At 30.2% G+C, this 25,675-nt stretch overlaps 1 protein-coding gene and 2 pseudogenes across 4 annotated transcripts in view; 1 reads left to right on the forward strand and 2 right to left on the reverse strand.

Annotated features, from left to right (window-relative positions):
• LOC105148814 (uncharacterized) overlaps window positions 1–6,216 on the reverse strand; it is a 116,136-nt gene extending 109,920 nt beyond the window's left edge. For 2 of the 4 annotated variants that reach the window (XM_087407254.1, XM_087407255.1), the window contains exons 1-2: window positions 5,962–6,216; window positions 732–890 (exon numbers count right to left, since the gene is read on the reverse strand). In XM_087407254.1, coding sequence (XP_087263380.1) covers window positions 732–890; window positions 5,962–6,022 — 220 coding nt within the window. In that variant the 5' untranslated portion in view covers window positions 6,023–6,216. Of the gene's footprint in view, window positions 1–731; window positions 891–5,961 lie in introns of those variants that run through there. The other 2 variants (XM_087407253.1, XM_087407252.1) reach the window with 2 other exon arrangements.
• An 8,722-nt stretch (window positions 6,217–14,938) lies between these two features.
• On the reverse strand, window positions 14,939–16,846 carry LOC147909543 (uncharacterized; annotated as a pseudogene).
• Window positions 16,847–25,106: 8,260 nt separating this feature from the next.
• On the forward strand, window positions 25,107–25,675 carry LOC147909544 (uncharacterized; annotated as a pseudogene).

Genomic DNA, 25,675 nt, shown 5'->3' on the forward strand with positions numbered 1-25,675 from the left:
CTTTATTTGAAAGTTTAAAACAAAAAGGTACAACATCGTTACACTTACATGACTTATCTGAGCACCTTACATATAACTTGTTTTACATGCGGCGCACGCGCGATTGATGTCATGAGGCAAACACAGATATCGATATCAACTATTTTTGTTCTTTATATGATCATTTTATCTCTTATAATTTAAAAGATATACGCATTACAACTAATCTCCATTACAACTGTCCCCAGTCTCCTTTACATCAGAACATGATCTTTAAAGTTTCATTATAGAAGCCCCCTTTTATCTTCAAAAAAATTATTTCATCAGAATACAGGTAAAAGATATAATATCATAATGCTACACACATTTCTCATTCTATTATATATTCTACCTATATATTTTATATGTATAGGTCTTATCAGAAATTTTGAATTTTGTTGTCTCCATCTATCGACAGCGCTGTATATTATTCACAAATGAGTGATTTTTTTAAAAACAGATTACACTAATTTATAAATAATGTAAGAAGGTGAATCCTTTTTAGAATTCATAACAATCTGTGCCATATAGATACTCGATAAATATTGGGTCATCTAAAAAGTATCCGCGATTTTTTGTCACTAGATGGTGTTGATGGTCATATATCTAGTGACAAAGTACCGCGGATACTTTTTAGATGACCCAATATATTGGGATATTTTTATAAATGAGAATTTACACAGTGTTATGGACAAATAAGTAGGCAATTTTACCTCGTTTGACGATTTTGCGACAAATGGGTTTTGAAGAGCCGTAGGGACCTGGGTCACAAGTTCTTATATGAAATGCAGCTTGATGATCTGTAGTATTCATCGGGTCATTACACATGACATTTACATTGGATGAACACACCCAACATCGTAAAGCGGAACCTGTTAAGCACATAATGAAAACTTTATAAAATGATTTTATGATTTAAGTGTCGAAACAATATAAATGTGTTTAAACATAAAAAGTAATAGATTACATATTCTTTTCACCACATTTTGACATAGAGTTATTCATATAGAATTATAAAAAAAATACATTCAAAATGTAAACATCTTTATTTTATAACATTATAATTACAATACGTATTCTTTTTTAACAAATGCGAAGAAGTGAGTTTTTAAATGTAATTATTTTTTTCAAAATTTTACTGATCAATAGATACGGCAGTGTCTCGCGTCAAGTGGATGCGCAGCGCGAAACCATGTCTTCATTTACGCGAGACAGCGAGCAATATACAAATAATAGACTTTTAAAAACAAATAATATAGCAAGGACAGGCCAATGAGAATGCAAACGCAGGTCGTGACGCCCAATAAAAAATACTTCTAAAACAATTATAATTATAAGTAGAGTCCGACCGAAACTTTTGTTGAAACTAAACCAAAACACTCGGCTACATGTCAATTTCAACTGAAACCGAAATCATAATTAAAAAACAGGAATCCCCCCTATAAAGGCCATATATATAGATATGCTCATATATCTTTTCTTCATAAATATCATAATTTATTGAAACAATAATTAAATTTCGGTCAAAATCAAAAATCGAAATTTCAATTGTGTCAATTTTGGCCAAAGAATGTAAGTACTTCTTCTTTATAAATTTTTTAATTTAATTATTGAAACAATAATTATACATATTAAAATTAATATTTATGAAGAAGAGCTAAGGTAACTCCGACAAATATGCCGCGCTGGAATTTACATCGCAGAAGTCAGAAAAAATAGGAGTGGGGTTAATTTTCCCGTAACTACTTTTTTACATGCCTTTATGCTATATTAGTGTTGTACTATAATTTCAGTTTTTTACTGTTAATGTTAATTAAATTATTGTGAGTTGAATCGATTTGTCACTGTAATAAGTAGTGCCATCATAAATTATAATTTACATAAAATGATTACTATTGAGCGCGTAAAAGACTAGTGTTATTTCGTGATATATGTAGAGGAATAGTAAAGTTGTATAGCAAAATACAAATGCTTTACTCTTATATTCTTTGTTTAGTTTGTTGTCTTATATATCCCAATCATTTGGGGTATACAGCATTTTTAATGGGCAGGATTTATGTCCAAAGCATACAAAGTGCATAGATTTAATGTACTAAATGCAATAAATACATTACATGAAATATGTACCTCATTTAATAACATTTGTAATGTATGCAGGAGAGAGAGTGAGTGAGAGAGAGAGAGAGAGAGAGAGGGAGAGAGAGATTGTAATTAATATCTATTTCTTCATATACATATTTATCATTCTTATTTTTTAGTAAAACTTTGTAAACATATTTTCTAGGTTATTTTATCTCTTATTTATAAGCATTATTTATAAATTTTTTATGAGCCGTACATATCCCCCCCCTTCTCCTATAAGTAGTCATATATCTCATCTCTATGGGACATACGCCAAAAATGCAATGTTTCAAAAAGTTCTGTTTTTAATACGAAAAATAAGTATGTCGTATTTCTAATATTTTTTAGCAGACAATACAAAATTTTTAGTGATATAATTCATTTTCTTGAAAATAGTAAATAATACTTAATAAATAAAGTTTTTCTTAGGTGCGACACATATACCAAAGTAATCTTATATCCCAAGTAGAACAACAACGTTTATAAGATATTTAGAAATGGTTATTTTTATTTTAAAACCGTTTAAGGTTACGTTTTAAAAATGTTTTTTTTTTTAGGAATCGATTAAATAATCATGCTGTATTGTACAAACGTTTTAAAATCGTTGTTTTTTAAGATAAAATATAAATGAATGAATAAATAAATAGTGAAGAATCACATTGAATTATATATTATTTTAATGAAACGAAGATGTGAATTTGTCAATTTACAATGCCTGGCTGTGTAGCAGATTACTGCACAAACTCATTTCTGGTTTTGCCTCATTCGCGCTCTGTCTGTATTAGCTCTTACTTGAGGTGTTCTGAGGTGGCCGTTATTTGAGCGTTTTTGTTATACGATAAATGTGCAGGACAGAGTAATCCTCGGATCTTTCTATCTTATAATCAACAGGCTTGAAAAATTTATCGTACGACAGAAATGCATAAATGAAATAGTGTACTTCTAGTATACTCTGTATTTGCAGCTACGCGCTCTAATTATAATATTTATAATACTCTTTGAGAGAGACCAATTAGATTTATATCAACCTGGCATAAAGAACCGACTTAAAGAAAATGATTTGTTTTAATATCTAGGCATTAAATTAAATTCGATTTATACCAATTTTCTTTTCGTTTGTACCTCAAGGGTTTTAAAAATATAAAAGGTTAAAAAAAATGCCAGCGTCCCACTTTGAGATATTTGAAATCTCTAAAAACGGGTACTGTTTTGGGATAATTTGTACCCATTTGTACCACCATCGATTTCGTTTGTACCCTTAATGGCGAAATTGACTTTCACCCCTGTTTTAAAAATAAGATGTAATGAACTTCTTAAAGGTACAAACAAAATCAATGATGGTACAAACAATCTCGAAACAACATTCGTTTACAGATTTAGAATATCTTAAAAAATGACGAACGTGGCTCTCAAAGAACTTTTCTCGTCCCTAGCTCTTTACATCAAAATTTTCAATTATATTTAGGTAATTTTCCGATCACATATACAATACATGTAACTTCCATATAAAATTACGTGCATTTTTTTCAATGAACGGACGTCCAGGACCTGTTATAAAACTGGGTTATAGATATAATATATAGATGTTGTAAAAACATTAGATAAATTTGTTGGTAAACATTTTACAATAGTTTTGTTACAGTAAAAAAATAACGTTTTATAAGTTGTTATATTGGTTTCATAAACATTTAATTGATATTATTTCTAACATTTCCTACATGAACATTTATAACGTATTAAAAATGTTTACTTATAATCATTACTGACGTTTTTTCAACAGTTTTTTAACGTTTTTGTTCTACTTGGAATGATTTCAATCGAATCTGATACGTAATGAGTGCTTGTTCTTAGTTTTAGTAAAAGTTTCGGTCGGACTCTAATTATAAGGTTGAAGTTATAATTATAAAATACCGCATTCGATTTAAGTTTTCATACTTTTCGACTCACTTTGGAGTCATCCTCAACGAACAGATCGAATAACAATTTACATTCCTCATAAAATAATTAAATGGTTAGTCACTCGTAGATTGTATGATCCAAAGAAGAATCCAATAAAGTAATGTCGATATCAATATCTATATAGCAATTAAATTATGTATAAGGTAACTCTTTAAATGAAATAATGTATGTATAAGGGTGATTTACCAAACTGCACGAGGAACATGTCGATAAAAGAACAAAAATACGGATAAAACACGAACAACTGCATTCATCGATAATGTAGAACGAAAGCGTTGAATGTATTATCAGTTCAGAATTTAAATTGATTCTGTTCTTAATATCATAAGGATTAAATTATAAATCTATACAATGAAGTATAGTGACAACGGAAGTCCTAAAGCTCTCAACGCTTTGATTTTAAGCTCTTAAAAACTAGGTCTGCAATGGACGAGAGAGAAAAGCTCATTGAAGTGTTGAATTTCTACTATACAATTATCAAATTTGAAAAAAGTGGATTTCAGAACTAGAGATGTAAACAATGAAAAAATACTAGAATTTTAGGATAAAAAACTCGGAAATTTATGGTTTTTTCCTTCGACTTTTTTACAGTTTTTTACTCGGATATTTTTTTAGATCATTTAGGTCTGTCGCATTGCTTGAAATTTTTCAAAATTTTTGCGCTTAAAGTGATATAATTAGAAAAATAGATTTGGGCGTTGAAAAAAGAGAAAGCACAGATGCTGAATGCAAAAAGTGCAAGCAACGCAAATAGATCTATTAACCTATTATCTCATCAACAATTGCAACAATACATATTTTCGTTTCGATTTCCGATATAAAATTATAAAGACAAAAGTATTAAAAAGTATCGAAATAACAAGAAAAATGAATTGTATTTCTTCTTTTATATATTTAACATGAATTCAATATTTTTCATGTAATTTGGTTAAAAATACCAGTTTTTTACTTGATACTTTTCTTCGAAACGAAAAATACCATTTTTTTACATCTCTATTTAGAACCAATATAATATGACATTAATGAATTCATTCTTGAAGGGAAACATTTACCCTCAATATAATTCCACCTAGAAATGCTCTGGACCGTTAAATCAATTAGAACATTAGCAAAAAATGACTTGATATTCAGTGAAATCAAAGAATAATTATTATCAACGTGTAAGCATTTTAATTTCTTGATCAGTTGAAAACTATTGTTTATGGTGCTAAATGGTTTAAGAACATTGATTTGGTTTTATTAGTTACAATATTATACAAAAAGTCAGCCAAAGAATATAAAGAACTATCAATACAATTATATACATATATACATATATAATTATATGTGAAACTGCAATTATATAATATAGCCATACATATTTATACATCCTTCTTTCTTTTGTAAAATTATTTTCAGTGTAATAAAAATCCCAAGAGTACAAACTTACATTTAAAAAAAAAAGGTAAAAAAGGACGCTAAGAATATGGTTTTTGAGTAGAACCCTAAGTGATGTGTGTGTGTCTGTGTGTGTGTGTGTTATGTGTTCACACACACACACACACACACACACACACACACATACACACACATGTATATATGCCTGTAAAACTTTCTTTACATAATATAATTTTGAACAAGATGTATGTGTAACATAAAATTACTTAATGTAAAATTCACTCAACAAAAAAGGAAAAAAGATAACATTTAAAAAACATTTTTAAAAAATATATCTACAAACAAAATAAATCAAGTTTACGGCAGAACGACCTCATCTATAGACTTACGACTGTCTAAAATAAGCAATTTTTGTCACCTTTCTAAATCTTTGCTTTATAAGAAGAATTTTTCAATGTTTTATTTATTAAATTAGCGCAAACTCACCTGAAGCTACGAAAAGGGATAACCCCAAGATGATTATCGCTGAGCGCTCAGTAGAAATCATTTTTTTATATTGATCCAAAACTGTAAGTTTTCGACTCTGCTACGTAGAAGGTTTCGTGAAAAAAATCCTTTCTCAATTAAAACGTTCTGAAAAGCGACTTGCGTTGGCGAACAATCTGGACGGTAAATGACTACTGATGCTAAACGTGTCCAGCGCAATACTGAGGGACCAACACCTTCTTCGCCAAGAGCACTCCTCTCTCTCTCTCTCTCTCTCTCTCTCTCTCTCTCTCTCTCTTTCTGTTTCTTTCTATCTCCTTCTTCCGCACTATTCGCTAATGGCGAAGTTTCTCCTTTTTGCCTAACATGCGATTCCTTGAATACATGCATATCAAGTATAAATATATAAAGTATATTGTTTAGCACTTTCTTATTTATGTACCCTTGAGTTTATTTGGAATAAATTCTTTCTTTGATGAAGATACGATATACATAACGAAACTAACGAAAGTATAAATAAATATATTATTAGAAGAAATTCTCTTTTTTTTATTATTCTTTTTACATTTTTCTAAACAATTTGTAAAATATTAAAGTTAACATGGTAAAGTGTGTCTTACCGATTCATTAAGAGAGGTCAAGGAAGCGTTTAACCCTACTGAACGTTACCAACTTGACTCTGGTATTTGACCTGGCCCTCCTGATAATTGTTTCCGCGCTGTTCATTCATGTACCTAATGTACATACATGCGCCTTAAACACGAAATTGGAGTTTATTGTAAGCATTACCGAGGAGAATATTGCATACTTTTAGAAGTTTGTAGCTCATTTGGTAATTAAATTTCAACAACTAGCTATTTTGTTATCGAAATATTTGACCTTATAATGAATCAAAAACATGCTTTTTCATATATATATAAATATAGAATTAACAAACGTAGATTATACATACAAATTATACGCACAAATTATACACACTCATTTGATATTTATATACAAGGTAAGTGATAAATAATGATAAATCTCGCATAAGGATAGAGCGGACTAAACTGAATCGAAGAGTCCTCTATCATTTTACAATTTTCGCAATAGTTAACAAAATATTAATTACTAAAAATCGCCGATTATTGGTTTTCAATAATTTTTTACTTAAGTACTATAAGTACTATAAACTTTATAGAAAAACAATAAATAACAAAAATTGTTTATTTTCTTCTCATAGAGTTCTGAGAATATTTTCATGTTGGCAAAAATAGTTGCCAATAAAAAAATGCAGTACTAAAAAGTCGATAAAAAATTCTAAAAAAATTCTTAGAGCTCTGCGAGAAAGAAATAAATAATTTTTGTCTCTTGCTATTTTTTTCAAAGTTGATGATACTTGAATAAAAAGTTATTGAGAATCAATATTCGGTGATTTTTAGTAATTGATATCTTGTTAACTATTGCGAAATTTGTAAAATAATAGAGGACTTTTCGACTCAATCCGTTCATATGATTTATAAAAGAGATCTCATTTGTAAATGTTTACAAAATACTATTATACAAATGGTATAATCAATGTCTTTAAAATGTCTTTAAAATGTCTATCGTTATACAATTAACTTACACTATACGCTTTTACAACTAAAATATTATACGATTGATAAACATATTTTATTATTTATTAGGTGAACAAATAAGTTTCCGCCATTTGACAAAAGACGGCGTCACTAGCAAGCTATGGTTAAAATTGTCTGATGTAAAACATTATATCGTAAGGTTGGACATCTGTCAACAACATAACCTTGAAATACTAGCGATTTTGTATCAGCATCATATATTTTTTTTTGTGCGAAAATGCCGAGTTTTGAGCCGAATAAGCGTCATTTGCGGGAACTTTTGATTTACTTCTTTAATTTGAAGAAATCTGCAACTGAGGCTCATCGATTGTTTGTAGAAGCATATAGTGAGGCTGCCTTAAGTGAGAGAAGTTGTCGTGAATGGTTTCAAAAATTTAAGAACGGTGAATTTGACGTCGAAGACAAAGAACGTAGTGGAAGGCCGAAAGTGTACGAAGAAGCGTAATTAGAAGCATTATTGAATGAAGATTCGTGCCAAACGCAAAAAGAACTTGCACTTACATTTTGACTTACATCAATAAAACATTATGTATCGTTCTTTCACAATAAATGCTTAATTTTTGATAAAAAACGGCAGATACTTATTTGTACACCTAATATATTTAACCCATATCGTGCTAAATAGAAATACGTTTTCAACGTTTACAAGTATAATAATTAGACATACTTCTTTTTATAAACATATTAAAATATTTGTATTATTATAAGATATTTATTCATTCCGATAACGCAACATCTCAAAGTCGAGATCGTACCTACCTCTCGTATGTATGCCCGTGGTGCGCACGCAAGTTGTACACAGACATACCGCATTATACAAGTATTCATAATACATCTGATATATATTTTGACTCTAGTATTTAATGATTTTGTCCAATAATCAATGATATACAGGGTTGGCCATATTCGACGGAAAGATGTTTTTTTTCAATCATGGGAAACGTCGTTACTCGATCTAACATCTCTGTCAAAAGTTACAGTGTTGCCAGATCTTTCCGTCGAATATGGCCAACCCTGTATTGCCCAATAATCACATATTATGGTTTATTAAATGTATATGTGATATAAAATGGATACGTTACGTATTTTTTATTATTTCAACTTAAGTAATAGCATAGTTTTAATTCTTCTTCAAAAATATTTTTATTGAAGGTCTCGTTATTTCAAATTATAGCAGCTTCAATTCTCTGATAAAACTTCTCGAAATAAAACTGTACTACAATTAAAAATTAGAACCCAAATTATATGGTTTTAATTAACCAAGAAATTCTATCTAAATTAAAGTAAAACCTAGATGATACTTTTTTTTGCTTACTCTAATGATATATGTCATTCGTATAAAAGATTTGGTATCAACAACCGACATCAAATAAAATTTCACAAAATTTTATGTATTATTCGTAAAAAAGATTTGATATCAACAACTGGCGCAAAGTTAAATCCCATACCAACCATATTAAATTAAATAAAGAATATAATCAAAAAGTGGTATTATATCTTTAACTTTTGTACAATAAAACATAAGTATACATCTTTGTATTCCTATTGAAGGATTTCCCTATTCCGATCTGAATGGCTTTAATTTTCTTATATGAAACTTTTATATCGTAATTCAGTTCAAATACATTTATTTTGCCAACCAAAGTAGTAATTATATAATTCCTCCTTCAAAATATTATTCTAAACGTTGTCATAAAATTGTGTTACTTTGTCCATTTAAGTGTTAAAAAATTAAACAAGTAAACACTTGGTGCTAGATCGAATAAAAAAAAACTCAATAAGAACAAGATTGTACAATATACATGCTTATTAAATGTAAGTACAGTATAAAACTAGTATAGGTATATGACGTATATAAGCTAAACTATTCTTATATAATATAATATGCGTGAGTAATGTGATATGATTAAAATCCAGATATGATCAAATTAAATGATCATACTTAGATTTTAATCATATTCCGCAAACATTTTTTAAATGTTTTTCATTTCAAAAATAAAATATGTTTTCAACAAACCTTAAATTAATTACGCCTGATATATCAAGTAGAAAATACGTTTATTATTCAAACATCGTCGATGAAAGCGTATAAATCTAATTTTCAATTTTATATATGCAAGAAAAATTTTGATATTTCAAAATTCATACGGATTTCTGTTATAATTTTTGTAAATATCATAGTGGACATTATTTCTGTTGCTTGTTGTCTTAAATTACTGGCACCGAAAAGAAAAGAAAAAAAAGATGAATAGATATTTTCTGCTTAATCCGTCATTAATTGCATTGACATTGATGAGACGTTTTGTGCTTGTGTGAGACGTTTTGTGGATTTATGCATCGACAACCTTTTCTCAGTGAGAAATAACAATAGAATCGATATCGAATCAACATCGATCCGATGTCAATTTCATTGTCATTTCTTACTGGGTTGGGACCAACAATTATTTACCAGTGTGACAAAGAACAGGAGAAAGATCTGTATTTTATTTTATTTACAAAACTTCAGAATATCAATTACATTATAATGGTTGTATTCAGCAGAAATTGGAGCTGAACAACTGATGTAAAATTCTTCATTATCAATGGATTATACGAGTACATTCAGATTCAAGAAAGTCTAAGAGCCAATTATAGTAAGAATAAAAACATATAAAAAATAAGAGCATAAAAAACCACAGCACAAGTTATAGTTTGTGATATTTAATTATTATTACATTAATTAAAACATTAAACGTTTCGGTCACAATCTGGCCATCTTCAGTAATTCAATAATATTCTTAAAAACGCAGAGTTACATCTAGTTGACATTAAATTCAACAGTCGGGAGTTGTAATTAAATAAACATGTTCTTTTCTATGTGAAGATGCTTCATACAATAATGTTACAACGCCAGTTATCATATCAAGAAAAGTATAGAACAAGAATTTCCAGATTCTGTTTTACAGCAAAAAACTAAACGATGAATCTCAAGTACTTTTTTTGCACAATTAGAATTTTATCGTGACATTATGTGTTATTTTTTAAATACAGCAAAAAAACTAAACGATGAATCTCAAGTACTTCTTTTGCACAATTAGAATTTTGTCATGACATTATGTGTTGTTATTTTTTAAATAAAATTTAAATTTTATTTTTTTTTTTTAAATCAAATTTAAATTTTATTTAAAAAATAACAACACATAATGTCACGACAAAATTCTAATTGTGCAAAAGAAGTACTTGAGATTCATCGTTTAGTTTTTTTGCTGTAAAACAGAATCTGGAAATTCTTGTTCTACACTTTTCTTGATATGACAACTGGCATTGTAACATTATTGTATGAAGCATCTTCACATAGAAAAGAACATGTTTATTTAATTACAACTCCCGACTGTTGAATTTAATGTCAACTAGATGTAACTCTGCGTTTTTAAGAATATTATTGAATTACTGAAGATGGCCAGATTGTGGCCGAAACGTTTAATGTTTAATTAATGTAATAATAATTAAATATCACAAATTATAACTTGTGCTGTGGTTTTTTATGCTCTTATTTTTTATATGTTTTAATATTATAACCACGTTAGTTTTCAAGGTATATTTTATATTAAGAATCTTACAATGATTGCAGATTTGCTTTTTCTGCTAAACGTAATCTTTGTTAAATTATTTCGTTTACTTCATTTCGATAAATATTCGAGGCAAACAGTTGTTGCAAAATTAATAGGAAGTGTGATATTAATTAGCGATTTAGTAATGTTAAAATTTTTTAAAAGACTTGTAAAATTGATTTGTTAAAGATTTTTAAAGAAACGTGTGAAGAAAAATTAAAATGGCAAACTAAAAACGTAATGCTTAGATTATTTATTGTACAGCTCTTTGTATGAAATATGATTTTATAAAGAATATGGCAGAAACTACTTCTATTTGTTGTTGCAATTCGTGTAGTTATTATTAATACTAATATTTTTCTTTCAATTTCCAGTAACAAGAAGAAAAGTTATAATCTTGATGATTTTATAAAATCTACATTTTCATCACATTGATGTCAGTTTCATAAATTATGTGAATGTATCGAAGAATCGATATATTATATACCATAAAGGTGAATTAGTTCTGACAAAACAAAACTTATTATTATTTTCTTAATATTATTTTCTTCAGATAATGGTAAATTAAAGATACTATCCAAATTTAGTTTACGTGCTGTCCCGACAATAAAAACAATAATAGCTGGACAGACATATAAAGTTATGAGTGTTATATTTCATTACGATTCGTGTATCGACGAGGGTTATTATATAAGTATGTGTAGAGAAGGAACATCTTGGATTGATATCAATAATGCGCAAGTTATAAAAAGACAATGGCTTAAAGGTGCTAAAGATATTTTCATATTATTTTTACAGAAAAATGTTACCAAAAATATATAATATAATAAGCAACCAGAGACTCGGACCAGACCGAAACCGATAACTGGACTATAACAATTATTTTTGTCGGACCGAAATCGATAACAGGACCGAAATATTGTATAGGCTAATGGACCGAAACCGTAAACGGATCGAAAATGTTTTTCGGTTCGGTTTTGATCCAATTTTTGGTTTGAATTTTTAATTTCTTCGGTACGATCGTCGAGTCGACGATTGTAACACAACTCATGCTTGTGTGTGTTGATACTGGTCGCGTTAGACCGTCGATCATGTAAAATGTCATTCTGTGTAATTGTAAATTCGTATTATTATAGTTTCTGTGAAACGAACAAAAAAGAAGCAACTGAAATAATGATACATTGAAAAAAAGATTGGTTGCTGTAATAATTTAGATAGTAAAATATGATATAGCATTTTTATATGATTGCAGCAACCTGTTTTTGACAAATTTTTAGTTGCGTTAGCTCATCGAAATCATATACTGACATGATTACGGATAGGCTAACACAACTAAAAATTTACTGCTACAACCAAAAATTGGTTTTTTGTCATATTATAAAAATTCCATATTTTACTACCTAAATTGTTACAGCAATTAATCTTTTTTTTCAGTGTAGGTAGGCCCATACAGCACAGAAACTTGCAGTAACATTATAGAAATGTTACAATATTGCAGATTGCGCTGTAATATCGTTGTAACATTATAGGTATTAGGAATTATAATACATACATATTACGGCGCAAGATTTTACAAATTTTGCAGCATTGTTAGAGACATTAAAGAACATTAAAAAACATTTTAACTTTTGAATAATGAATCGCTGTTACATGTAGAAGCACATGTCAGTTATACGTTATATGATTGCTTATTATTTTCATTAATTTATGGTTGTTACACACTAAATGCTTACCGCGCGGCAAAATGCGATAATCAATAAACATGTTAGGAGCTGTAACTTATTGGTTACCGTGTCACATTTCGTCGCGCGGCAAGTGTTGCGGAAGCCATTAGGTATTATAATGTTCGTTGAAACATTTGTTATCGCCGCCGCGCGAAAAAATTTTTCAAACTTTACAATTCTTATAATTTTGTGAAATATTTGGATTAAAAAAATTCTTTGTATATGGCAAAGAAAATGAAATAGAATGCGTGGAGTTTCTTATTATTTCAATTTCACTAGTCAAGAATATGTATAAAATAAGTGTACCTTTATAAAATGTAAAATATAGTAATATAGTATAACGGGTTCTAAGCCATGGAGTTAGAAGGGGGTACTTATAGGCGCGAAGGAGAGGAAACGCGAGAGATATTCATAGACGCGGGGAAAGGAGGGGAAGGTACGGGAAGATCCCGGCGATCGATATTTACGTAAACACCAGAAGAACCAATGATATATGCCGCCATGTTGACGTCACGTCATTGACCGTAGGCCGCCGCCACCACCGCCGCCACCTCGCACCCACCTCAATATGCGTTGCGAACTGCAGCCGCCACCGTGCGCGCTATCTAATATACTTGCCATCTTTCTCTTGTTACGTAATGTTGCTATTGAGATTTTCTCCGTTTTTTGAGTCAATGTATTTAAACAATTTACTCGGGAATCGGAGATTAAGTTGTGCAGTTAAGAATGGGTTAAGAATGCGGTTCATTGGGAAGTATGATAATTTATAGGAAGGGTAATCTCGAATCCGGTGCCAAAAAGATCACGAAGTTTATAGGCGAATCTACGTGGATCCCTTTTAGAATGTTTTTGTAACTAGGAAACGTGAGATTGACCTCTAATTTCTTTAGAGTATAAACGCGTTCGCGGGATGAGTCTACCGATGTTTTGATCTAACAATTGCGTTAGTTTTTGAAAATAGGGGAAAGGGTTTGAAATAAGGGCCGATTTAATTTGGAACCTTAATCTCTTTTCTCTTTTTTCGTCCGCCTTTAGTAGACATGGAGGTAATGCAAAAGAATTAATAATGTTCTGGAGAACCGCCGTAAGACGCGGACCACGCTATTGGCAGCGACAGTCGCAACAGCCCCTTGGATACCTATATACATATATATATATATATATATATATATAATATATATATATATATATATATACTTGTATGTAACTGAAGATCAGAGATTTAGGTTTCGTCCGATTCAATATTTTATTAAAAAAAACAATGCGAAAAGAAAAATATGGAAGTGTGGTTCTGATGAAGCGCGAGGATAGTTCTCCCCTTGATTCGACTATACTGGATAGGTTTCTACTTATGGTTTGCAAATGAATGACTGAATGAATGTAAGTAAGGCTGAACGTATAACTGAACTTATGTAATGACTGAATGTGTATCTAAATTTATAACTATAACTGACCTATTATATAACTGATTGTTTCTGCTTTTGGCAGCTCCTTTATACTTTGAAAATGAATGTGGGAGTGTTCTTTCAGGACCAATCAATACTCCGCAAAATTTGGTGGAACTACACTTGCGCTTTTCTTGAGATAAGGCAGCAAGGCTCCGCGTAAGCCCTACTCCCCACTCTACAAGTTTATTCTTAATAAATTATTCTTAATAAATAATAGTTGAGTTTTAATAATTTGTAATAAAAATTCGGTTTTTCTTAATATTCTTTATGCGAGGCGAATCCACTATTCATATGTTTAAAATTAATTTAATTTTATTAGAAGAAGAAAAAAGGAAGAAAAAGATATTCGTCCTCGCATTTGGGAAGATTTTTATTTTACTGCTAATTACTTAATTGTTAAACGTTAATATAATATACACTATTACTAATGTTAATACGCTTTTATTTATAATAATGTTAATATACGTTTTTATATTTGTTATTTTATAGATGGACTTCTTTGAGAAAGATCGTGGAATATTCTTAGACATTCTTTAGAATAATCTGTAGATAATTTGTATGACACATAAAAGTATATAACGTGATCTATCTGTTGGTTTGAATGTTTAAATAAGGAACTAAATATACCCTTCTAAAAGAGAATTTTTGGTTTTGAAATAAAGTAAAATAGAGACGAAATATCAAGATTAAGATGAAATACTAATCTAGGGATAAGATAAAAATAAATATATATCGTATATCTACAATAAAGAATGAGAAGATTTTATCGGGATGTAACATCTCCCTCTTTAAGTCATGCGTGATGCACTTAATGTGCGCCACGCATGATTATATATAAAATAACAGTAAACATATGTATATAGAGTATGCCAATTATAGAAAAGAAATGCTTACAATTGTGAATATATTCTAACGTCTTCTTGTTCAATAGAGATCTCGGTACTTTCTTCTCGATTCGTGATATTCTTGGGCAGATTTGGATTTTCTTCTGATGTAATTAATTTTTCCGCTGCTTTCTCTTGAGGTGCTTCTCTCTCCTTGAGTTTTTGGAAGAGATGTATGATTAAATTTGTAACTGAGTCCCAAAGGGCCCCAATCAGATGTAATGACCAGCCATAGATTGTGTATAGCATATCCATGTATTATAGTGTCTATAAATAGCACGAGTTTCATAGACAAGTTTCACGACTCTGATGCAGAAATAGATTCTGATTATTCCAGCACTTGCGTTGTCGAAGGAAATAAAATTTCCCCAGATTTTTTTCCATATATTCTCTGTAATTTTCTGAATTGAATTCTTACCTAAAAGATACGAAAGAGAGATTCCTTGGAGGGAAACTATGAGTTCGCCTTTAGCTCCTCGTGCCATAGTATTTAAAATTCCTTTTTTCAGCTAGGAATATTATGGGATCCTGCAGGTTTTCGAGATCCTTGTCACTGTATATGCCGCTTGCTGCTAGCGATTTAGGATTTGTATAGTGCCATGTAGATTTTGTCATGGGTTTTATAATTGTTGGAGGTAAAGACTGTTTGGGAGTTGGTGTCATATGATACTATCCATCATTTAAAAAGAACATTGGAGGTATGACACGATTGCAGGAAATTTGCGTGCCTGTTTTAATTAATGCGTTTATGAGGATAAAAGGTATGTCTCGTTATCTTTCTGAACTGGCAGTTCTGAATAACATGCTTTAACATGTTGAACTTTGACATCTACTGGAATGCATTTAATGATATGCACTACTTCTCCAGAAACGATGGTCATGTATCCGGGTCCTTTCATAATCTGGTATGCGAATTCGTCTGATGAATTTATATCGAGGCTAAGTGTGCCTTTTAAAATTTGTCGAACGTCGTAATGATTAAATTTACAATGATTCATTGGTAAGGTTTTCCAGAAAGTATGTCCTCCATCAATATCAATACAAATGATGTCAGTATATGGACAGATTGTCTATATGCTCGATCTTAGACGAACTTGACTTGTTTCCTGATTTATAGCAGTTTGGTAAGAAATTAGTGTGGTCGTTGTTCCTCGTACAATGACGTTATCCCAAATGTCGTATGGATCAGAATATTGTGCACCTGAACATCGTCCGTCTGAGCTCGTAGAACGAAAATAGTTGATCGAGTTGTGGTTTGGTTTATTTTCAAACCATATATGAAATTATTGGTGCTAATGGAAAATACTCCAGTTAAATGCATCTTTCTATATTTGTCTGCAGTTATTTCCAGGATTCTGCTTGTGCATTCATTACCGTTGAAATGTGAGAGTGCATTCCACAATAGTACATAAATCGATTAATAGACACCTTGCATTGAATTACATCTATGGATTCGAAATTTGATAATTGAAGTAATTGAATACGTTTTTTCAATTTGCTGTTGAATTAGAGGAGCTTTGAGTTATTGCAGCTTTCAACATCTAAGAGAGATAAAGTTGTGACATTCAGATATGGTAATCCGCAATCATATCCGATGATTCCGTTAATTTGAGGGATGTAGAGAATCCACATGAGCACGGCAAATAACAGTAGATTCGGCATCTTTTCGTTTTTCCTAAAAATACATTTTAAAAAGGAAAAAGAAACAACTATACATAAAATTATTCACAAGATACAATACATGAATACATTATATACAAAATACAGTACTTATTACTAATTGCACGCGTACTTATATAATTTGTTTTATGTATATATATATATATAAAGATTTGGATTATTACGCGGCACGATTCAAATATTTTTCCGTCTCATCCTTTTTCTAAATGAATATAAGACACCTTCAATTTATTAGGATAAACAATTTTTTATTTTTCTTTTACAAGGAGTTTTATGTTACCATTAGGTAATGTATACAATATTGTGTGAGGCCCGGAGTATTGATTACCGAGTTTGTCATTCTTGGGTTCACATAATAAAAAACTTCATCCTTGAAAATGTTGAGGATTGATTTTTCGATCATAATATCTCTTGGATTTTATTTTGGAAGTTATAATATTTTCTCGTGCTAATTTTTGTATATTATATATATCCGTTATGAGCTGTGTTAAATAAGATGTTTTTAATTTTTCTATATTATTAACGATTTCTATATTATTAACTTGGATAGAAACCTAGCTAATTTACCAAATACTAACTCATATGGAGTGTATCCGATAGCGCGCGTGCTTGTATTATATGAAAAAGTAGCGTATCGTACTAATTTATCCTATTCTGTGAATCTGTCTACAAACTGCTTCAAAAATTCTACTAAAACTAAGTGAGACCATTCTAAACCTTCATTAGCTTGTGGATAGAAAGCGGTTGTTTTGAATTGTTTAATTTTAAATTTTTTTACAAATCTTTTCATCATGTTGCTCATAAAATTACTATCTCTGTCCATTAATATTGATTTAAGAGCTCCAAACGTACAGATAAAAAATTCTAGAAAGGCGTCAGCGACACTTACGGCTGTAGAGGATTTTAAAGGGATAGCGAGGGAGAATTTCGTTAAATGATCTTGAATAGTTAATATATAGGAATTTTGTTGATAATAGACCGATTATGTCCATTGATACCTTTTCGAATGCAGAATATCTGTTATCGGAGTATCTGTTATCAACATAGATTGTTTTGTTTTAATATGAACCAATTTTTTATTTGGCATTGTAGGCAACGATTAATGTAATCTTGTATGTCGGATTTTAAATTATTCCAATAAAAGTTTTGTCTAATGCGATTGTATGTTTTGGTTATGCCCTTATGGTCACCAACTACTGAGGAATGTAATTCTTCTATAATAAAGTTTCATTTCTTCTGATTTCTGGTATTTGTACTAGTCTATAACAGATAACTAGCTTAATTGAAAATCCTATATATCCCCTTAATGATTTGCGAATATAACCAAAAATTGTGCTCCATTTAAAATCATTAATTTCTGTTGTTTTCGCTACGCTTAATATCTCTATTGGAGTATTATTTAGTGTTTCGTGAAGTGAAATTGATAATTGATCCAACATTTTCTTTGTTACTTTATCGTATATTTTATTTTTGCAAATCAAAATAAAATGAGATTTATTTCTCCTTTTTTTTAATAAGTGTTATTTTCTCTATTTGACTATTATTTGTGGAATTAATTAATGTTCTTGAAGGCTTTTAGATCCAAAAGGATCTAAATTCTTTCTAAAATCTTTTATCACAAGGTTCGCCGTCTGCTCATAAAATATAAATAATTTTCTTTGTGCATAAATATTTGATCTTGATTATTTGTAATACTATGTATTTGTGATCGTGTTACGATTTGTGGATCGTTAAGATCTTTGATTTTATTCGGATCAAATAATATTATCATTAATATTTTCATTATTATTGTTACAAATTTCACTGTTTTTAACCATCTTACGGTTATGAGTAATATCGTCCTGTTCGTCCTCATCGTCTGTATTATTAAACGAATCGTGATTTTTATTATGATCGTCTAAGTCTTTTGTCAGATCATTTATGATCTGTAATAGGTTGGGTGGAATGATTGAAATTATAATATCTATAATATTTAATTGCGTTAATGTCGACAACCATATCTACACGTAATTATTATTTCTGAAATTAATTCATTCGTTTGAATAATATATATATTAGTTCAACATCTTAATACTTAGACCGTAGTGGCGCTTCGGATTGTAATGTTATATAATATTTAGACCGATTCTTGGTGCAGGATTTATACTTTCTTCCTTAGGAGAAGGGGAAGGAGAGGAGGGATTTGTATCGTTCAGATTTTTCACAATCTGAACCTCGTCTTTTAGTTCTTGGTGTATCTCTGCTTTTACAATATTTTATGTGAAGGATGTTCTTGTAATTTTCTTCGGGTGAATGGTACGCTTTCCTCTTCTGTTGAGATTGTTTTACGGGTTTGCATTGTTGGTTTACATTCAGGCTTTGATTCCTCTATCATTGTTCTTCTTCGGATTGATGACGGGAGAGGTCATGGATTTGCTTTTTTATTTCTAATATGGGCTTCTTCATCTTCCGAACATTTTTCGATTTCGTTAAATGAAGGTTGTATCGTACTTATTTGTACAGGATTCCTCGATAATGTGTCGGCGTTCACATTTGTTTTTTTCGGCATTGTAAACAATTCCATAGTCGTACTCGGCTAATTTAATTTTCCAACGTGCTAGTCACGAAGTAGGATCTTTTGCTTTGTGAAGCCAAGTCAGCGGTTTATGGTCGGTAACCAAAATAAATTTTTTACCATAAAGATAAGGTCGAAAATGTATCCTACTGCTTAAACTATTGCCAATAATTCTTTTTCGATCGTGGAATAATTTTTTTCAGCGCCGTTTAATACACGAGAAGCGTAACTTATGGGTCGATCTCTTCCTATTGGTCCTTGACTTAAGATAGCGCCTATGGCTGACGCATCCGTTACGATGAATGGCTTAGAAAAATCAGAATATTGCAACACCGGTTCTTTATATAATATATTTTTCAATGTGCTGAAAGAATCTTGTTCTTTCTGATTTCATAAATTTCACTCCGTTTTTTAATAAATTTGTCAGGGGTTTCGCAAACTTTTTTATAAACCTGCGATAATAACCTGCTAACGAGAAATTGCTTTATATTCTTTTGATTTTTAGGTACAGAGAAATTTTTTATCACTTCTATTTCCTTCGGATCGGGATGTATATCGTTTCCGTTTATCACGTATCCTAAGTAGATAACTTCTTTTCGAAGGAATTCACACTTTTCCGGTTGCAGTTTCAGGTTTGCTTCACGCAATTTGTTTATTAATTTTTTTTTTTGAAATTTAATTTCGTGTTCTCTTAATGAACTTGCATACAAAACGATGTCGTCTAAATAAACGAATATTTCCGTCCTTGCATTCCAGTTAGTATCCTATTCACTAATCTTTGAAATGTGGCCGGAGCATTTTTTAGGCCAAATGGCATTCGGTCGAACTCGTAATGGCCATGAGGAGTTGAAAAGGCTGTCATCCGGGTGCATCTTAATCTGATGAAAAGCAGAAGCTAAGTCAAAAATTGAAAAGTATTTGGCTCTTCCTAATTGATCGAGAATGTCTATTATATTGGGAAGTGGATATGCGTCGCCGATGGTTTTTTTCATATAGTGAGCGGAAATCTAACACTATCCTCCACTCCTTTCCTTGCCGTTCGAATTGGCCTTTTTTTGGGACAATTCAAACTGGAGTGTTATATGGAGATTCTAATGGTTTTATAATATTTTGGTCTAGTAAATCTTTTACTTGACGATCGACTTCTTCTTTATGCGCCAGAGGGGGGGGGGGAATTGGTACTGTCTTATGTGTATTGGGACGTTATCATTTGTATAAATGTGATGTTGCAGAACATTAGTGAATCCGAGAGACTCTTCTGGCAAATAAAAGCAATCTGCATTTTGTTCTATTGATTTTTCAACAGCCATATGTTCTTCATTATTCAAATGATTGAGTTTGATAAGTTCCTTTATTTTATTATACCGAAAAATTTTGTTTGTTTCTACACAAGATATTCCATTTGATTCTGAGCTTGAAAAAATGGTATTGAGTTTTGAAGTTGGTTCAGATTTTAAATTTAAGTTGGAGTTAGTATTAGAATTTCGATTTGAATTTGAGTTTGATATTGAATTTGAATCTGGATCTGAATTAAGAATAGAGTTCGAAATTGAGATTGATTTTAATCCTAAATTTTGAATGTGATGTTGAATTTGTACTTAAATTAGAATTACAAATTGTATTTAAATCGATTTTTGAATTAGAATCAGAATTCGAATTTGAATTTATATTAGAATTAGAATTAGAATTTGAGATTGATTTTGATTTTGATTCTAATTTTGATGTTGAATTTGTACTTGAATTAGAATTGCAATTTGTATTTGAATCGATTTTTGAATTAGAATTCAAATTTGAATTAGAATTAGAGTTAGAATTAAGTTTAGGATCAGTTAATTTATTGAATTCGAATATTTGTATAGTATAAATAGATAGGCATAAATAGATCATAATCTTCTTCGATCGTATTTATTACCCGTAAGTGTGCCTTTCCATCTCGTACGGTGACCAGCGCATTACCTAAGTAAACGCCTTCGCTAAATTTAGTTTAGGGACATATCTTTCTTTTAATCCTGGATTATCGATTTGAATCGATTTGATTACGGATTTTATAATTGCAAATTTGCCTTTGCAGGAATAGTTAGAATTTTCTTAGGTTCGAATTTGTGCTATTCTTAATATCATCTCATTTCAGATAATTTGTCTTGTAGTTTACATTGGCTTTGCATTGATTGAAGAAATCGGAGCCTATTCCATCCTGTTCACTCTCGATGCGTTGCTCTTCTCTTATCTCCTTTTTTTCTTTTCGCACCTAAAATTATTTAAAAAGTCACATGTTCTGATATCATCAATGTAATTTTGATACAATTACAACGTTGCCAAGTACACTGATATAAATGTTAAAGATCGCGATCCATTGCGATCTTTTGCCAAGTAGTGCGCATAATGAAATAAAATAAAAAGATCAATTTTAACTTCCAAATTGTACACGTTTATTTTCATACTTGTTATTCATTCTTTTTTTTTTACAATGGATGGATACATATGGCATAGGATAGGTCGAATGGAAAATAAATAAAGTACAAATATATAATGAGGTGAACGAAATATTTTTAATTCACATGTTATTACATCATTTTTTTCGTACATATTAAAAACTAAAGTTAATAGCTCGCAATCGAGCTGATATTCATTGAAGATGACGCTATCGCGCAAACGCGATGTTGGAGAATCACATATACTTGACCGTATCGATGAGTCAAACTAATCGTTCAAATCGAGTTCAAACGTTACATTGATACACTCGTTAAACTCAAATATACGGCGTAGCATCGTTTTGATCATACGTATGGACAAAGAATCGAGACGTACGAACGTAACATCGTTCAGCGTGTAAACTTTGACGATACAACGCTTATAAAATTGTCCTTATATTCGTTTCGAAGCATCTTGTAAATATTCCATCGTTGCTCGTAGAGGCTTTTCTATGTTTCGAAAGACAGTGACAGTTCTTGTCCGTGATGATCTTCCAGGGCGATCTCTACGTAACTTCATTTTTCCAATTCTAATTCCAATTTCTAAATACTTGTAGCCCGCAGCCGTCAGATTGTAACGTCTGCTCAGTAAACGCACCGCGCGATGCTCTGTATTGTGTATGTACGTAATGTTAAAAACGTTTCTTTTTATAGAATAGAACGTATAGAACGTTGAAATTTACATATTACTGGAATCTTTCGTACGATGCTCCGCTCTAAATTAAAATGTCAAAGCTTTTTAAAAAACGAGCATATATGGTTAACTAATAAAACTCGTCTTTTATTACATTCTTATAACGCTATAAATTTTAACGTATCGACTTACAAAGTCTTCATCAGTGATTATAAAGAAAACGTACTTATATAACCCCATTCAATGTCAAACTAACATATGATATATAATCAAAATTATCGCTCTAGGCTAATCTTATTTAGTTATTCCTGCGTTAAGATATTACGGATCAAAAAAATAAATATCAAGTCAGAAGTTAATTGTAATGTTGCGATGCCTCTTATATTGGACAAACGAAGAGACAACTCCGAACTAGAATTAAAGAGTATCGAAACAATGTAAGATTAGATCAACCCAAACACTCAATAGCCATAAAATACATTATTAGCTCCAATCATAACTTTGACTGAAAAATGTTAAAATTTTATATTATGAGACAAATTTCCGGAAAAGAAACATTTCCGAAATGATTTACATAAAGGGGCAAAAAAACGGTATAAATTTAATGAAAGATACTGAGTTATTAGATAAATCTTATTTTTACATACTTGACATACATGAGCTTATTTTTTAATATTTTAGAACATACTTGTTTATTTCGTGACACATCAGTATGTACTTTCTGACCTACAATATCAGTTCATTCCAAATCGTCTGACAATCAATAGCGTTTTATTATAATACATAATTTGAAATTGATTCAATTGACTATTTTACATAAATTAAAGTAAGTGAAAAATAAATTCTCAATACTGAATTAAATATAATAATTTTTTAATCAGAAATTGACATTTAATTGTACTGAATATAGTAGGATAGTCGTTGAAGAAATCCTTGTTCGGAATGTACGTTTTATATGAAATTGTTAACTGACGGGAAAGGAGATTAGGCAAATCAAAAATTCAAAAAAATTCTGAAACTTGATGTGCAAGTAGAGTAGTTCATCTGTAACACAAAATTATTTTTTGTTTCTGCGGAATCTCAGTTTTAGAAGGTGATACACCTCTTTGAAAAAAATCGATTTTTTTTTCTTTCGAAGCGAATATCATCAAAATTGTAAGGGATAGAAAAAAATTCCAAATTAAAAATTGAATCACTTCATAAATACTACAGAATTGCAATAAAAATTTTTTGTTAATTATTTATTGTGTACCCCCACCACCACCCCTATTTTCAAAAATTTGTTAACGTTTATGTAACTAAAATTAAAGAGCATTTTACGTTGAAAATGGCGATGTATATGATAATTATGTTCCGAAAATTTATTTTTCAAATATAAACAAAATTTCTCTATTTGCGCGCCCTGTACGTATTGATTTTATACCGCGTTGGCTGCGCGAAGTAGCGTGAAAGGCAAATACAATACAATCCATCAGTACAGTATCAGCACAGTAGCTATTGAAATAAGAGTTTTTATGTAACAACAATAACAATAATAGTAATAATAATTTGTCAAACTGCTTGCAAAACCAGTCTCAAATATTTTTATAGTGTATAAAGGTATGCGCAAAACACTTTGGCAAAACAATTAAAAACAAAGCATGAATAAAGAAATTATTATTTTTATAAAATATCATGCATTTAATTTTGGTCTTAAGAACAGCTACTTGCAACATAATGAAAAAAAAGATACTGTATCAACAGTAATTCCGCACGAATAAAAAATAGTTTTGTGTTCTAGATGAACTATTCCACGTAATGCTTCAGAATTTTCTGAATTTTTAACTTGCTTAACTTCCCTGTTAAGTGCCTGGGCGTACGTCATGTTATCATGGTAGAAAAAAATCGGAATCAGTAATGTCCATGATAACGAAACCTCTGGAATTCTGAAAGGAAATAAATATGAATCATTGAAATAGTGGATCAAACATTTATTATTTTATTAAAAATAATTTTATTGATTCAATAACACTATTAATAAAACAATTATTAATTAATAATGACACTATTAATAATAATCATTTCTGCATTTCTGCATTTAAAGAAATTCTTGTTTAAAGTAACCAAGTCATTGAATTTATAAAGTCAGTTTTACTACGTTTAATTATTAAAATAGTTCATAAAGCGATATATACTTACAATTAATTATTATTAATATACATTTGATTTGCAAATCGCATGATGAATAAGATGTTGCATAGAACTTCATTTTTTAACGTTAAATGAACACAGTATCACATTGATAATCTTGATTATTTTACAAACCACACAATAAATAAAAGATATATAGTGTTTTGTAGGGCATTGGACTATTAACGGAATAAGATGATGCAATTAATAATCTATTTGTGTAACATCTATTCGTAAATAAGTTTATGTAATCGTATATTTTGATTCATATAAATATTCGAGGAAGTACTATTCTCAGTTTCATTTGTAACAACAATCAGTCACCATTCTGTTAATAATAATTGCTTGACAGAATTCTCTTTAAAATGACGTCATTTAATTTTACGAATAATTAAATTTAATTTTAACATAATAAATATGTTAGCAACTACATTTCAAATTGCAAGTATAACACAAACATCTATAACACCGTTTGAAATTGAAATACATAATGAAATTCATGACATTCTACAAATTGTTCAAAATACTCATTCAGTATTATTACAATATTAGAACGTGATTACGTATTGGATTTTGATCCATCAGAACCACGTGGACCACAAGTTGTAGAGTATATTACGAGTGCAGAAAAAGAAGAAGATGAAGACAGTTTTGAACCTGAAGAATACATTATTGATAATGAAAGTGATAAAATCGACTTCAGTTATAAGAGAAAAGCTATTCAATTTTGGAAGGATGGAAAAAAGGCCTATCGAGGTTTAACTATTGTATAGTCCAAGTTTAGCAAGGTTAAATCCTTAAATCAACTATACAGGTGGAAGACAAGTATAGAGAAAGGTGGAACAAATGCAGATAAACTCGCATTTATTACGGAATACGTATTGCAAAAGTTTGAAGAAGATTGTGATAGTATCTATTATTGCTTGTATGCTTTCGACTAA

Source organism: Acromyrmex echinatior, chromosome 6, assembly GCF_024713525.1.
Source record: "Acromyrmex echinatior isolate Ae372 chromosome 6, ASM2471352v2, whole genome shotgun sequence".
NCBI lineage: Eukaryota > Metazoa > Arthropoda > Insecta > Hymenoptera > Formicidae > Acromyrmex > Acromyrmex echinatior.